The 16175-nt window shown below is 40.6% G+C and overlaps 1 protein-coding gene across 2 annotated transcripts in view; it reads left to right on the plus strand.

Annotated features, from left to right (window-relative positions):
• B3GAT2 (beta-1,3-glucuronyltransferase 2) overlaps positions 1-16175 on the plus strand; it is an 87266-nt gene that overhangs the window by 32102 nt on the left and 38989 nt on the right. For both annotated transcript variants that reach the window (XM_003926336.3, XM_074398111.1), the window contains exon 2: positions 10343-10487. In XM_003926336.3, coding sequence (XP_003926385.1) covers positions 10343-10487 — 145 coding nt within the window. The remainder of the gene's footprint in view (positions 1-10342; positions 10488-16175) is intronic.

Genomic DNA, 16175 nt, shown 5'->3' on the forward strand with positions numbered 1-16175 from the left:
TTGTAGCAATTGTGAATGGCAGTTTGTTCTTGATTTGGCTCTCTTTAAGTCTGTTATTGGTGTATAGGAATGCTTGTGTTTTTTGCACATTGATTTTGTATCCTGAGACTTTGCTGAAGTTGCTTATCAGTTTCAGGAGATTTGGAGCTGAGATAATGGGGACTTCTAAATATACAATCATATCATCTGCAAATAAAGACCATTTGACTTCCTCCTTTCCTATTTGAATACCCTTTATTTCTTTTTCTTGCCTGATTGTTTGGCTAGAACTTCCAATACTATATTGAATAGGAGTGGTGAGAGAGGGCATCCTTGTCTAGTGCCAGATTTCAAAGGGAATGCTTTCAGTTTTTGCCTATTCAGTATGATATTGGCTGTGGGTTTGTCGTAAATAGCTTTTATTATTTTGAGATATGTTCTGTCAATACCTAGTTTATTGAGAGTTTTTTTTTTTTAGCATAAAGGGCTGCTGAATTTTGTCGAAGGCCTTCTCTGCATCTATTGAGATAATCATGTGGTTTTTGTCTTTGGTTCTGTTTATGTGGGGAATTATGTTTATAGACTTGCGAATGTTGAACCAGCCTTGCATCCCTGGCATGAAGCCTACTTGGTCATGATGGATAAGCTTTTTGATGTGCTGTTGCAATCTGTTTGCCAGTATTTTATTGAAAATTTTTGCATCTATGTTCTTCGTGGATATAGGCCTGAAGTTTTCTTTTCTTGTTAAGTCTCTGCCAGGTTTTGGTATCAGGATAATGTTGCTCTCATAAAATGATTTGGGAAGGATTCCCTCTTTTTCTGTTGTTTGGAATAGTTTCAGAAGGAGTGGTACCAGCTCCTCTTTGTAAGTCTGGTAGAATTCTTCTGTGAACCCATCTGGACCTGGGTTTTTTTTGTTTGATAGACTATCAATTGCTGCCTCAACTTCAGCCCTTGTTACTGGTCTATTCAGGGTTTTGACTTCTTCCTGGTTTAGGCTTGGGAGGATGCAAGTGTCCAGGAACTTATCCATTTATTCCAGGTTTACTGGTTTATGTGCATGAGTTGTTTGTAGTAATCTATGATGGTGGTTTGTATTTCTGTGGAATCTGTGGTGATACTGCGTGGTTTTTCATTTATTAATATTTTGAATCATGTCCCTTTCTCACATTTCTTATCATTCTTAATATGGTTTATTTTTAATGGTATCTTTATATAGATACTTTTCACACTAAATATTTAGGAACATTCACCATTTTCATACATACAAGAATATTGCCTCCATGCATTTTTTAAATGCATGGCCCATTTGATCTGGTTTCAGTTTCCCATTTCAAAGAGAGGAATACACTATCTCCTGTGACAGCATCAGGTGGTTAATGAATGTTGATTGGCATGCAGACACAGCATTGGGACTGCAGTGAGGAATGATGAGGACACTGTGGCAACGGGGGAGGGTTAGCACTGTTGAGAGGGGCACAGCTGCTCTAGGCCACTTTCATAATATCATGTCAAGGGTACACAAATTCACCATTATTCATTTTGTTGCTCAAATTGTTCCAGCTTTGTCCACTAGGAGCTGTTTCATTTAGCTATGTCCATCTGAAACACACCCACCAATGTGGGTTTGTTCACTTTTTTGTTATTTGAATGTTTCTTTCGTTTCTGGCTCCTCCAGGCTCATCTGTGTATTTCCTGTCCCAGCCCTAGAATCAGCCATTTCTCTAACAATCCCTGGTTTCTTTTGTAAGAGAATGGCATTAGAAAATGCCACAAAGGTAAAGTGTGATTCTTATCACATCATAGCAAGGGTACATACTATCAACATGATTTACCGCTATGGATGTTACCCTTGATCATCTAGCCAAGATGGATGCTGAAGTCATTAGGAGGGATATGCAAGAAAGAGGAAGAAAAGCAGACTTTATGTTAATTTTCAAGCTTGTTCCAAAGGAAAGTTATGGGTGTGTTTGATCATGTCAATATCACTTTGTTTTAGAAAATATCACATGTTTAGGGACAATGAAATTGGAAACAATCCTTGCTTCCAAATCATGAGCTCTGTATTCAAATCTTCATCATAATTGCACTGTTCTTTCCTTTTTGTTCTTAGTTCATGGGTCCCATTGGATTTGGTGGGTTTCATTCGTTTTTTGCTATTGAAGTTGTTAGTTTAAAAAACAGGATACAGAATGTCACACTTTTTAATTTTAACTCCACTTCTTGAGGTTGCCTATAGCATTTTAAATTTCAGAAGATCAAGAACTTTATTCATTTCCCTTTGGAAAAAAATAAAACAAGATTTTAACTAGTGGCATGTCTTCAAGGAAGCTAAAGGCATTTAACTTTTTCTATTTTACTCTAAGGGCATTCTGATGATTGCCTGAATGTGATCTTCTGAGTGTTCCAGTCCCTAGGGCTGGCTGTTAGCCATCTCCTAAGGAGGGTTAAAAAGGACGTAGCTGAAAGCTGCAGAAAGAAAAGTTTGCTAAAGAAACAGAAGCTGCCAGCCTGGGCAACATAGCGAAATCCTGACTCTACGGAAAATTTCAAAAGCTGGCCAGGCACGGCATGCCTGTAATCTTAGCTACTTGGAAGGCTGAGGTGGGAAAATTGCTTGATCCCAGGAGTTGGGGGCTGCATTGAGCCATGATTGCATCACTGCACTTCCAACCTGGGTGACAGAGTGAGACCCTGACTCAAAAAAAAAATGGAGTTGGTTGTTGGGAAGGGTCACCAGACTGGAGTGCATGGTAGTCACCTGCCTCCCTCCTTTCCTAGAGAAGATGACAACATGATGAATAAGCACCACTACCCTGGAATAGTTTAAATGGCATTCATCCTGGAGGAGTGTGCACATGCACCAGATATATCTTGTGTGTCCTTTGTAGGCATTGGGTCTATGGAAATTACTCTGGCTGTTGTGTTTGGTTGATTAACATTGCTATGCAAGCTCTGTCCATATAGTTGGAGGTTGTTGCAGGAGGAATACACTACAGAATATAACTTTGGCCTTGAATAAATGGAAAGAGAGTGCTTTTGGGGGACAGACCTGTTTGTAATATTGTAACTCTTATTAATACATGAATTGCTGTCCCTTTATCATAATATCCATTGCTTTATTTCTCTGTTTTAGATTGGAGCTCACACCAGGCACTTGAGGTTTTGCTTGGTATGTAACTGCTATTTCATGGTGAGAAAGTTAGCAAAGCTTTTAAATACTGAGAATATTTTATTTATATGAAGATACTTTCAATAGTCAATGTTGTTACATTTCCACCCCTCCCCCCTCAGAAAATAACAGGGCAGTTAAGGAATCCTTAAAGAGCACAGATTGAATGAAAATGACACAGAACAAAGGATAGATCCCAGGGGTGAAATGAATAAGGTGTGTAAATAGCTGTGCTATTTTCCTTTGAAATGTCTGGCACACTCTATGTAGTATAGTGGTCGAGGATGGAGGGGCTAATTTTGTGATGAAGCATTCTGCATGGAATCTCAGCAGGGCATAGATGGTGAGGGCATCTGGATCTTTTTGAATTTCTAAACTAATTATATGACTAACTTTTAAAAATTTAGCATACCTGGAAATATCATTCTGCCACATCACCTGCATTTAATTTTTTATAAGGTCATCGTCTCGCCTTTAACACCCAGCCCTCTAGAAAAATAAAGCATGAGCAAACGTTAGCTTTGAGTTGCTTTCAGTAATTTGGAGTGCGATAAGCAAAACCTATATTTTCTGGCATGAAATTGGCACAGAAATGCAAAGTTTTGCTTCTTTGATTCATCTTGTTACCTAGAACCTTAGGTCATTCTGTATGCTGTGGACAAAATCTTAAACGCCTTTCACAGCCCAGCTTAAATGAAAAGTTGAACATAAAACATGCTGAATTTCCATGGCCATATTTAATTGTTCTAGTGGTCCCACAGTTATAGTTCATTCTTTTTAACTCCTTTTAATGGCAATTTATCTTTTCCTTTCTTAAAAATGTCTTTTGCCTTCTATTCTTTTATTGACTGTCTTCCTCTTTGATTATGAGCATGTCTCTTGCACAGCATAGACAGATACTGATTACTTGTTACATGTGGGCCCACATTTATTTTTTACTTCTATTTGTTTCTTATTCTTTCTTATTTTTATTTTTTTGAGTCAGGGTCTTGCTTCATTGCCCAGGCCAGAGTGCAGTGGTGTAATCAAATCTTACTGTAATCTCTACTTCCTGGGCTCACCTCTCACCTCAGCTTTCCAAGTAGCTGGAACTACAGGCACACACCACCATGCCTGGCTAATTGGGCCCACATTTATATGACCAGTTAGTACTTAAATATTTGCCAGGAGTTGCTTCACACCTGCTGTATGCAGGGCACAACCTTATACATTCTTAAGAGAGCACAGAGGTATGAAATGGGGTTTGCCCACCAGTTTTTCAGAGATTTGAATATTTAGTTTTCTGGGCAAAAGTAGTTTAGGAGCTGAAAAATCATAGCCATTTTAAGAAGATTATCTTACTCTAAAAACCCACAGTACTATTTTTATTGCCTTATATACAAAGCTATTCTGTTAATTTTTTCTAAGTATGTATTAGGTTTAACTTGGTTTCTCTGTGTTTGCCATGTTTAACATTTAAGGCCGAAAAGTTGAAGTATTTTTATTTTCTTAGTATGTCAGGGAAGAGGAGCCTGAAGTTGGAGTGAATTGGGGAGGTGGGAGGACTATATTTTTGTGAAAGTTTTAGTAAATTTCATGAGTTTTTGTTCCACCTATGGATAAGTCCTAGGATACAAAAGCATTAAATGTTAATATTGATTCAAAAATTAAATCACCAAAACATTGCTGAGAGAAATTAAAGACCTAAATAAATATAGAGAGATCATGTTTATGAGTTAGAAAATCCAATATTGTCAAGATGTCACCAAATTAATATATAGCCTCAATGCAATCTCAGAATTTGCCAAAATTGACAGACTCTGAAATTCATGTGGAAATGAAAAGGATCTATAATAGTCAAAACAACTTTGAAAATGAAGGATAAAGTTGGAGTACTGATACTATCTGATTATAAGAGTTATTATAAAGCTATAGTAAATCAAGATATTGTGGCATTAGTATTAAGATCACCAAAGAGACCAATGAACCAAATTAGAGCATCCAGAAATAAATCCATAAATATATGCATAGCTGACTTTTGAAAAAGTTGTAATGGCAGCTCAGTTGTTCCAGGAACAATTAGTTATCCATATACAAAAAAGAAAACTTCAATCAGTTCCTCATACCATATATAAAAATTAACTGAAAATGGATCATAATCTAAATATATGACCTGAAACTATAGTACTTACAGAAAGGAAGAGAAAACCCTTGTAACCTTGGATTAGGCAAATATATATATATATATATATATATTTTTTTTTTTTCTTTTGAGACAAGGTCTCAGTCTGTTGCTTAGGCTGGAGTGCAGTGGCATGATCCTGGCTCACTGCAAACTCCACTTCCCTGGTTCAAGTGATTCTCATGCCTCAGCCTCCTGAGTAGCTGGCATTATAGGCGTTCACCACCATGCCAGCTAATTTTTGTATTTTTAGTAAAGACAGAGTTTTACCACTTTGGCAAGGCTGGTCTCGAACTCCTGACCTCAAGTGATCTGCCCGCCTCAACCTCCCAAAGTGTGCCGGGATTACAGGCATGAGCTACCATGCCTGGCCACAATAATATTTTAAATAGAACATCAAAAGCATGATTCATAAAATCAGAAATAGATGAATTGGACTTCATCAAGATGAAAACTTCTTTTCAAAAGACACTTATAAGAATGAAAAGCGGAGCCACAGACTGGGAGAAAATATTTATAAATCATATCTAATAAAAGATTTGTATGCAGAATATATAAATAACTCTCAAAATTCAGTAGTAAGAAAATAACTTTTTTTTTTTGAATGGGCAGATGATTTGAACTTTTTGGTTAGGAAGAGTTTCAGATGGCAATAAGCACATTAGTCATTAAAATAATGCAAATTAAAACCATAATGGGATGCCACTATTAACAATAACTATTAGAATTACTGAAATTGAAGATTGACCATACCAAGTGTTGGTGAGGATGTGGAAGAACTCGACGTCTCATATGCTGATGGGAATGTAAAATGGCAGAAGCACTTTGGAAAATAATCTGGCAGTTTCTGAAAAAGTAAAACATACACGTAGTACATGATCCACTCATTCTATTCCTATAGGTATTTTCTTAAGAAAAGATAAAGAAATTCACATAGACTTGTAAACACATATTTAGTTTACAGCAGCTTTATCTCTAATAGCCAAAAGCTTGAAACAATCCAGCTGTCCTTTAGCAGGTGAATGTGTAAACTGTGGTATGAACCACAAAACAGAATACCATCCAGCCAAATAAAGGATTGAACTATTTAGTGTACAAGTAGATGAATCTCTTTTGACTATGCCAAATGAAAGAAGCTATATTTACACACACACACACACATTCACATACACTCCATGTGCTAAATTATTAGATTCATACAAGCTTCTAGAAGATTCAAACTAATGTATAGTTACAGAAAGGAGATTGGGGTTCCCTGGCAATGGGTGATATAAAAAGGGACTGGAAGAATGGGTTAAAAAAGGGTAAAAGGAAACTTTTGAGAGTGCTGGGTATGTTAATTATATTCATTGTAGTGATGGCTTCATGGCTATATATATATGTCAAAAGGTGTCTAATTTTACACTTAAGAGAGGACACAAACAGATGGAAAAACATTCCATGCTCATGGACTGGTTAGGAAGAAACATGCTCATAGTTAGGAAGAATCAAGACTGTGAAAATGGCCATACTGCCCAAAGTAATTTATAGATTCAATACTATTCCCGTCAAACTACCATTGACCTTCTTCACAGAACTGGAAAATCCCACCTAAAACATCATATGAAATCAAAAAACCCACATAGCCAAGACCATCCTAAGCAAAAAGAACAACGCTGGAGGCATCACACTATCTGACTTCAAGTTATACTACAAGGCTACAGTAATCAAAAAAGTATGGTACTAGTACCAAAATAGAAATATAGACCAATGGAACAGAACAGAGGCCTCAGAGGCAATGCCACTGATCTACAACCACCTGATCTTTGACAAACCTGACAAAAATAAACAATGGGGAAAGGAATCCCTGTTTAATAAATGGTGTTGGGGAACTGGCTAGCCATGTGCAGAAGGCAGAAACTGGACCCCTTCCTTATAGCTTATAGAAAAATTAACTCCAGATGGATTAAAGATTTAAACATAAGACCTAACACCATAAAAACCCTAGAAAAAAACCTAGGCAAAACCATTCAGGACATAGACATAGGCAAGGGCTTCATGACTAAAACACCAAAAACATTGGCAACAAAAGCCAAAATAGACAGATGGGATCTAATTAAACTTAAGTGCTTCTACACAGCAAAAGAAAGTTATTAGAGTGAACTGGCAACCAACAGAATGGGAAAAAATATTTGCAATCTACCCATCTGACAAAGGACTAATATCCAAAATCTATAAGCACTAAAACAAATATACAAGAAAAAGAAAGCAACCCCATCAAAAAGTGGGCGAAAGATAGGAACAGACACTTTTCAAAAGAAGACATATATGAGGCCAAAAAACATATGAAAAAATGCTCATCATCACTGGTTGTTACAGAAATGCAAATCAAAACCACATTGAGATACCACCTCATGCCAGTTAGAATGGCAGTCATAAAAAAATCTGGATACAACAGATGCTGGAGAGGATGTGGAGAAATAGGAATGCTTTTACACTGTTGTTGGGAGTGTAAATTAGTTCACCCACTGTGGAAGGCAGTGTGGTGATTCCTCAAGGATCTAAAAATAGAAATACCATTTGACCCAGTGATCCCATTACTGAGTATATACCCAAAGGATTATAAATTCATCTGTTATAAAGACACATGCACATGTATGTTCATTGTGGCACCATTTACAATAGCAAAGATGTGGAACCAACCAAAATGCCCATCAAAGATAGACTGTACAGAGAAAATGTGGCACATATACACCATGGAATACTACACAGCCATTAAAAAGGATGAGTTTATGTCCTTTGCAGGGACATGGATGAATCTGGAAACCATCATTCTCAGCAAACTGACACAAGAACAGAAAACCAAACAATGCTTGTTCTCATAAGTGGGTGTTGAACAATGAGAACACATGGACGGGAACATCACACACTGGGGTCTGTTGGGGGTTGGGTGGCTAGGGGAGGGATAGCAGGGGGTGGGGAGGGATAATATTAGGAGAAATAACTAATATAGATGATGGGATGATATATGCAGCAAACCACTACCATGGTACATGTATACCTATATAACAATCCTGCAAGATCTGCACATGTAGCCTAGAACTTAAAGTAAAATTTTTTAAAAGTTTGAAAGTACATTTTATTTTATGTTAGTATTTCAGGGATCCCAGACCACCCCTTTTGGTGGTTGACTAGGACCCGTAGCCCTCAGCCTATAGTCGTACTTAGGGCTAAGACTTATTCCAGTGACATAGAAGGATACACGGGTGGATCAGTAAGGGAAAACAACATCAGGTAGGGTCTGGGGAATCCATGTACAGGTTTTCTGTGTTCCCTCCATCCCTCTGAGACCACACAGAGCACACCTCCTCTCCAGTAGTGATAACTGTCAGAATTGTACAATGATTATACCCAGGTAACCCCATTTAAGACTCAAGAGTTCAGGGGTTTCGTTGGGGGTTTGTCATATAGGCAGACATTCCTTGCCCACCAAAATTTCATATTCCCAAAAGGAAAGCAGTTGTTCAGTGTCCCAGACAGACAAAATAACCTTATAAGTGCGGAAATGTTTCAAAAGCCACATTCTTGGACACCAGCCAAGGGCCAGCCTTGCATGCAGACCTTTCTAAAGGTAACAGTCTCAGGCTTGTTAACACTTTTCTGCACTCACTTGTACCTCAGCTTGTTAAAAAAAATCATAGAAGTTAGAGCTAGCATAAGATAGTTGCGGTTCATTTATTGAAAAAATGATAGAGACTATAAAAAACAGTAACTTCAGATTTGAAGGAAACCAGTGCAGTGAGACCCTCATTACCTGGAATGCTTCATACTCTTAAATCCTCTTTGGAACAAGGTAGGATAATAATAAGTAAAACCAGGAAGCTTGGCTAATGGGAGGTTCTAATTATTTTTAGTCTTTAATAACCTGACTTTCATTTCTATTGTATTTGAAACTGTTTCCCAAGTATATCATTTTTCTTTCATAGAAAATTCCTTGGTTCATGATTATTATTTAACCACCACTTAACTGATCATGACTCAGTTCAGTTCTATAGCAAATAAACGGTAAAGCATTGCTGTTGAAATTATAGTTACCTCAACAACAAGACCACTTCATTATAATTATCTCAACAAGACTACCCAGTTGTACAGGTTATACCTCGTCCAAGGCACACCCAGCTGTGACGGTGCATGGAGCTTAAGTCCATCTCCAGCATGGGGTATGTGTGCCCAAGAAAGGGGCACCTTTTTCTAGTTTGTGCTAAGATGCCTTTTGGGCTGTTCAACACGAGCCCTGGAAAAAGGTGGTGGTAGCGATATTCTCTGACAGTACTGCCTAATATCAGCAAGCTTTTTTGTGGGCATCTCTTTCGCCTTCAAGAAATCCAGCTAGTAACTCTCAGTTGAAGATCATGTTTAACCAGGATGCCACTACATGTAACAAGGACAAGTGATTCCAGTGGTCTCTAGTTTGGCCCAATTGCCCTTGAAAGCAGGCAGATATTTAGGATATGTGTTTCTTTTTATCACTCTGGAAGAAGCCAGGTTCAGTTCTGTATCTGAATCCCATTATTAATGTCCCCAGCCAAGATTTCTGTGTATGTATAGTAATAGAAAAGTCAGAGAAAGGACAATCCTGTGGCCTCTCTGAGTGAAGATTTTGTTCCTCCTAAGTAAGGAAGTTTCGTAAAGGGGAATTAAACTTTCTCACCTCAGAAGATAGAAGTATTGTTTAAAGCTTCAACTTTGAAACAAATAGAAAATATCTGATAGTTGCAACTCAGCTTCAGTTATGTCATGTCCAGATATTAACACCCATTTTATTTGTCCTAAACCTTGAGCCACCAGCCCAATTCATGACGGAATGGAAATCAAGGCACTGAGCAACCAGATGGGGGCCCCGGTCTAGCAGCAGAAGGATTCTGTTTGGAAACCTTCAGTTTTTGAAATCTACACCACCGTCAGCCCCACTTCTTCTAAGTAGAGCACATTCATTTCCTCTGTCTTTTTCCTAAGGAAACTTAAAACACGTGTCTTTTCCCTTTTCACAGATGCGAACCACTCGCAAGGTCTCTGTCTGGCCTGTGGGCCTGGTTGGTGGGCGGCGCTACGAGCGTCCGCTGGTAGAAAACGGCAAAGTCGTCGGCTGGTACACCGGCTGGAGAGCAGACAGGCCTTTTGCTATCGACATGGCAGGTGAGGAGTGTGGGTGTGACATTTGTTCCTGCTGGACTGTTCTTAGGATGCTCCTGTTTATGATGGTGTACTGGATGAAGAAAGCTTTAAAAGACAAATTTGGGTAAAATCCTAGATCATATCATATTCAGGAGATGAAATACTTACATCTTCAAAACAGGCTCTTTGGTTAGATCTAGTGGAAATTGATTTCGAAGGTGATTAGAAAATGCTCATGCTGTTCCATTTTGTCACCTGTCTTTTTATCCCACAAGCATCTATGTGGCAGCCACTGGGTTGGCCATTGGGGATTCCATGGTAAGAGCTAAACCTGGCTCCTGCCTTCCAGGGTTCTGTTTGCTAGAACCTTTTGGCTCCCTTCTCTAGAAGACCAATATATTAAAATATGTCATGTTTATTTATACATTTAATAATGATATAAAAATTGACAAGTCATTTTAATGCTTATTGATACATTTAGTGCTTTATCAATATATTTAATATCTAAAATATAAAGTTGGATTTCTGGTATTTCAAGCATTTGTTAACTTTGAGTATAACTGTCTTAAAGTTTTTTATGCCCTGAACAACCAGCTGAATTGAATTAGCCCTGCAGTAGACCACACATTCTAAAATGCTACTTTATCATAAAGTGACTCATTTTCTGTGGGTTATAGAAAATGTTGCCTATGATAACTGTGGAAGGATGGACTTTGAAACATGAGGCTTAGAGGCAAAAAAAAAAAAAAATTCAGTGACATCTATACTCTAAAAGATGAAGGCAGAAAGCCTCCAAAATGGATCTCATCAATCTTGGGCGCTGAAGCACAGCTCTGTCGGGCTGCCAGCCTCTGCTTGCCCCCTCTTCTGTGCATATTTCCCAACCGTAGTCAGGATCTCTGTGCTCAGAATTCTGATGGGATGGAGGCTCTGTTCTGAACTGGATTCATCACTTTTATTCTGACAATACTATAAATCTGAGGGAGCCAGAATACCAAGAATACCAGGAGTCATCTGAGGGGCAGAGCACTCACGGATGTCTGTGTGGTGGGTCTTGCCATGTTGCATCATGGGAGAAAACAAACAGGAAATTTTTACTCAACATTTAACACATATCTCCAGAGCACCAGGCCACTGCTCAGGGCCCTGCTGACCTCTCCATCCCTCCCTGTCTCCAGCTGTATGCTTTGGTCTTCAGTTCTGGCAGCTCCAGAGCTAAGCTGGCATCTCAGCCTAGGTCTATACCTGGAGGCAGACGGAGAGGCTGCAGAGCCATCTTGGACAGTCCCGAGGACTCTCGAAAGAGACCTGCCCTTGACCCACTCGAAGAGTCCGTGACCCTGAAAACATAGGGAATAGCGTATCTTTTAAAAGTCAGGCTTCTTGCTTACTAGAAGTGTACCTTTGAGCAGAAAATTTAGACCACATTAGGGAAAGTCCTTTCACTTCTGTGGGACGTAGTTTTCTTTTGTATAAAGTGAGGCAGTTGCAGGATACAACCACGAGGGCCCTCCAGTATAGCTGTCCTTTCCTGGCCTCCCACCTTGGGACACTCAAGTAAGAGCCCAAGCTGGTCTGCTAAGTGAGGATTGTGACTGCCCAAGCATCTGCAGACAGACTTTTGCTCCTGATCTTCCCCAGAGCCTTGTTTCAGCACATGTCTCCTTACATGTGAGATGTCTGCCCATTTTCTTGCATGCATCATACAAGGTTAGGGTAACCTGGGTAACTCTTCCTGGATTTTAATGTAGGAACTTTACGTAGATGAACAGGTATCCAATAGACCTGTTGAATATTTGCATTGGCTCCCCCAGAATTGGCGTCACATTGATATTTCTAAAATTAAAGATGTATGTGTTTGTGCATTAGGGCTGACCTAGCCTGGACTGCCAAATTCTGTGGGAATTTTTTTTTCCATGACAAGACCAATGTTTGGACTTTTCTAAGCATTTCAGTATATTTTCAAACCATATTAAAAACATACCCATTGTAATAAAATATGAATGATTTTCTTGCTCTGTATTCATTATCCTTGTTTTAAAACAAGAATGAAGTGTCTGTCTCTAAGAATGCAACTTTTGTCACACTAAATAATTTTTTTCACTTGCTTTGCATTTTAGCTTTCAGTAAATTATTGATATTTTTGGAAGTCTTAAAGTGTGAGTGATTTGCTTGATAGGATAATGATTCCATTTTTGAGGCAGTTTGTTCTAAATCTAACTTGAAAATTGATGGCTTTGTTTAGATTCCACATACAATTCATTTGTTCTCTGGAAAGAGAGAAAAGATCTTTTAGGCCTTCATGTTCAATTGGTGCTTGCTACCTCATTTCCAAGTTACATGTATGTACACACACACACACACACACACACACACACACCCCATCTCTAGAGGGGGAGGAGAGGGGCACATCCCTGCTGTGGCCGGGACAGTCTGAGCTCTACTTTGAAAATGACTCTGTGATAGTCAAGTGAGAGGACCATATTGGAGTCTGGGTCTGTCTTGCATTTGCAAAGCAGATTAAGAGAAATGAAATTAAAGAGACCAAATGGAACATTTGTGGGTTTGGGCATATTCAGTGGAAGCCCCCCCAGAGCCTGTCTTATTTGTATTTCTTTGAGGTCATCACATAGCCCATCACTGAAAACTCATTTCAGTATCAGACATTGAAACTGTAATGTTTCACGTCATTCTAGTAGTTCTTAGACTATCATTTTATTGCCATGTTGAACTTGCTTGATGGTGAAATTTTGCTCTCAGATGACATGAAACATTGTTCTGAAATAATCTTACATTTACAACCGTAATGGCAGGATTAAGATTGTTTTTGTTCCGTAGGAGGACATTTGTTTAAAACTGTGTAATGATTACTGCTTTAAAAAATTAATGTGCCCGCCTACAAGATGGAAAGATAACACTGGTGGCATGCAGTTGGCTTCACAGCTGACCAGTGGTCACATAGCCCTGCCAAGCCAGCGAGACCCTGGGAGGTTCCTGTTGCGTGCCTCAGAATTCAATTCCTACACCTCAGGCATTTGAGGACTGGCCGAAAGTGAGGAAGTCCACACAAAGTTTTAGCTCTATTTTGAAGGGAGGCAGTTAATTTCAAGTGACAGACTCTCTTCAGCCACTTCCAGGAAGGTGTCAGTAAGAACCACTGCTTGAAACAATTGAGCTTAAAGCAATCTTCAGCCACACCAGGAGGTGTAGATTTCTTCAAGTTTAGAACTCAAACAGCTATTTTTTAGGAATTTTCAACATTGGCACGTGCCTTACTCTTGACTGTAGGATGTGGTGGTTAAGACATGGTACTAATGTCAGTGTATGCAGTTCCCAGTTGAGTTGCTGGCACACAGCAGGTACTTCATGCTGCTAAAAACACAACCAGGTGTACTGCAATTACATTGTGACATCACCTGGAGTTGGTGCAGACCCCACACGTTAGAGGGCACAGTCTCCAACAAGACTGCCCTTACTTCACACGCCCCCATGCACTGGGGAGCCCCAGGCCACCCGCACTTCTGACCAGCTGACTGCATTGGGTGTTTCCTGCAATCCTCACGATCCCCTCAGGCTTGCTAATTTGTTAGAATGACTCAAGAACTCAGAAGAGGGCTATACTTATACAAATTATGAAGTAATTAATGTTCTAAAGAATACAAATCAGGAGCAGCCAAATGAAGTGGCACACAGGCCAGCGGGTCCAGGTGGAAGGAGCAGGCTGGGAGCATGCCAGGCTTCTGAGCCTTTTCCTCATACAGGCAAAGTCTAGGAAGGTTTAGTTTTCTGTCCTGCAGTCCTGTGGGCCAGGGTGAGTCAAAGCCCTGGGAATGGATGAGCTCCCACAGGGAGACTCTGTGGCAGCCTAGAATGGCATCCTCAGGGCAGGCATTTAAAGTGACTGCAGGGGAGGAACCAGGGAAAGAGACAAGGCTCAGCAAGAGGGGGTTAGGGTGGGCGGTGGCGAGTTCATGGGAAAGAAGTGGTGGATGAACAATGCATTCGTTGTTGGGTGTGGGAAGAGGAGGACCCTTGGTGAGTTTGGGAGAACAAGAGCCAGAGCAGAATGATCCAAGCCAAGTTAGGTTTCTGGCCTGGTGCAGTGGCTTATGCCTGTAATCCCAGCACTTTGGGAGGCTGGGGTGGGCCAATCACCTGAGGTTAGGAGTTCAAGACCAGACTGGCTAACATGGTGAAATTATTTCTCTACTAAAAGACAAAAATTAGCTGGGCATAGTGGTGAACACCTGTAATCCCAGCTACTCAGGAGGCTGAGGCAGGAGAATCACCTTAACCTGGGAGGTGGAGGTTGCAGTGAGCCGAGATTGTGTCACTGCATTCCAGCCTGGGCGACAGAGGGAGCCTGTTTGGAAAAAAAAAAAAAGTTAGGTTTCTAATGGAGCAGGGAGGGAAAGATTTGATCTGGGGAAGGTTTGGGGAGGTTCTGTCTTGGCAGGACAGGGATTTGAGAGGATGTGGTGAAGGTGGGTGCCACGAGGTGTGGGTTAGGAAGAGGAAGGGTGCGGTGACTGCTGAGGTCCCCTCCAACTTGAGGGTTGTGTGATTTTGACAGGTTCTGATTCGAAGGACTGAGGTGGTGGAAGGTGGTGCACCTGGTATGCTTGTCTTCTTTCGGCAGCCAGCTCCTCCTCGCCTGTGGCCTGTCACCGGCTCTCCAGTTGGTAGTTTCTGTTCAGTGGAGGCTTAAAAGGCCCTGACCTTTGTGGTGAGTCGGTAGAGAATGGGGGTGGAGAGCATGACTAGGAGGCAGGAGGGCCAGGAGATAACTCCTTCAAGAAATGCGGCAGCAGATGAGTAGGGAAGAGAGATGACCGCAGTTTCAAGGGGTAGAACAGCTTTTCCTTCTTTCTTTAATGGTGGAGGAGGAGAAATTGAAGTTTTAAGTAGTAAGTGTTAAAAGTCTCAAAGGACAGGAAATGAGGGGCGATCAGGACCTTAGATGAACAGGTTCACCTAGACAGAGTCATGTCTGACTCCCAGATAAAGGGTGAGATAAGGAAGGAAGCCAAGGGCTGGGAAGGTGGAGGGGCCAGTTGTTGGAACTGACTGTCTGCCGAATGTTAATAGAGGGAGAAGTGACATTTGGCTGAATTCCACACACACTGAACATAGCAGCCCCTGGCCTCAAGGAATTTTGTGTCTGGCAGAGATAGAATGGCTACAACAAGAGCATAGCTGATGTGTCGTGGGATCGAAAATGGGTATAAATGGAATGTTTGGGGATTACATTTAAAGAGAAAACCACTGCCACTGGGGGAGTTTTGGGAAAGGCCTTGGGAAGAGGCAGTGTCTGAGAGGCACCTTCGATGCTAGGCCCATGTCAGGGCAGGGAGGGTTCGTGGGCGAGGTGTGTTTTTGGAATAAGAAAACCCTTGGGAAGGTCGCTCTTGGGAAGGGCATCTGTGGTCAGATGGTGAGGACCGATTGCTAAGATGAGAAGATTTTCTTCATATCTGTGGACGTTGGAGAGTCAAGTTTTTCACGTAGGGGACTGGTGTGATTAGAAATACAGTTTGAGAACCACATGTTGGCAGATGCAGGATGAATGGGAGAGAAGGGCTGGGGCTGGAGGCTCAGGCAGCCATCTGGGTCGTGAGTCCGTAGGGCAGTGGGAGGTGAGAGGAGGTCTTAAAAACCACAGCCATTGGAGACTTAGAAAATTTTAACAGTCTTTTCAGATTATACTCA

The sequence above is a fragment of the Saimiri boliviensis genome, chromosome 4 (assembly GCF_048565385.1).
Source record: "Saimiri boliviensis isolate mSaiBol1 chromosome 4, mSaiBol1.pri, whole genome shotgun sequence".
Classification (NCBI taxonomy): Eukaryota; Metazoa; Chordata; class Mammalia; order Primates; family Cebidae; genus Saimiri; species Saimiri boliviensis.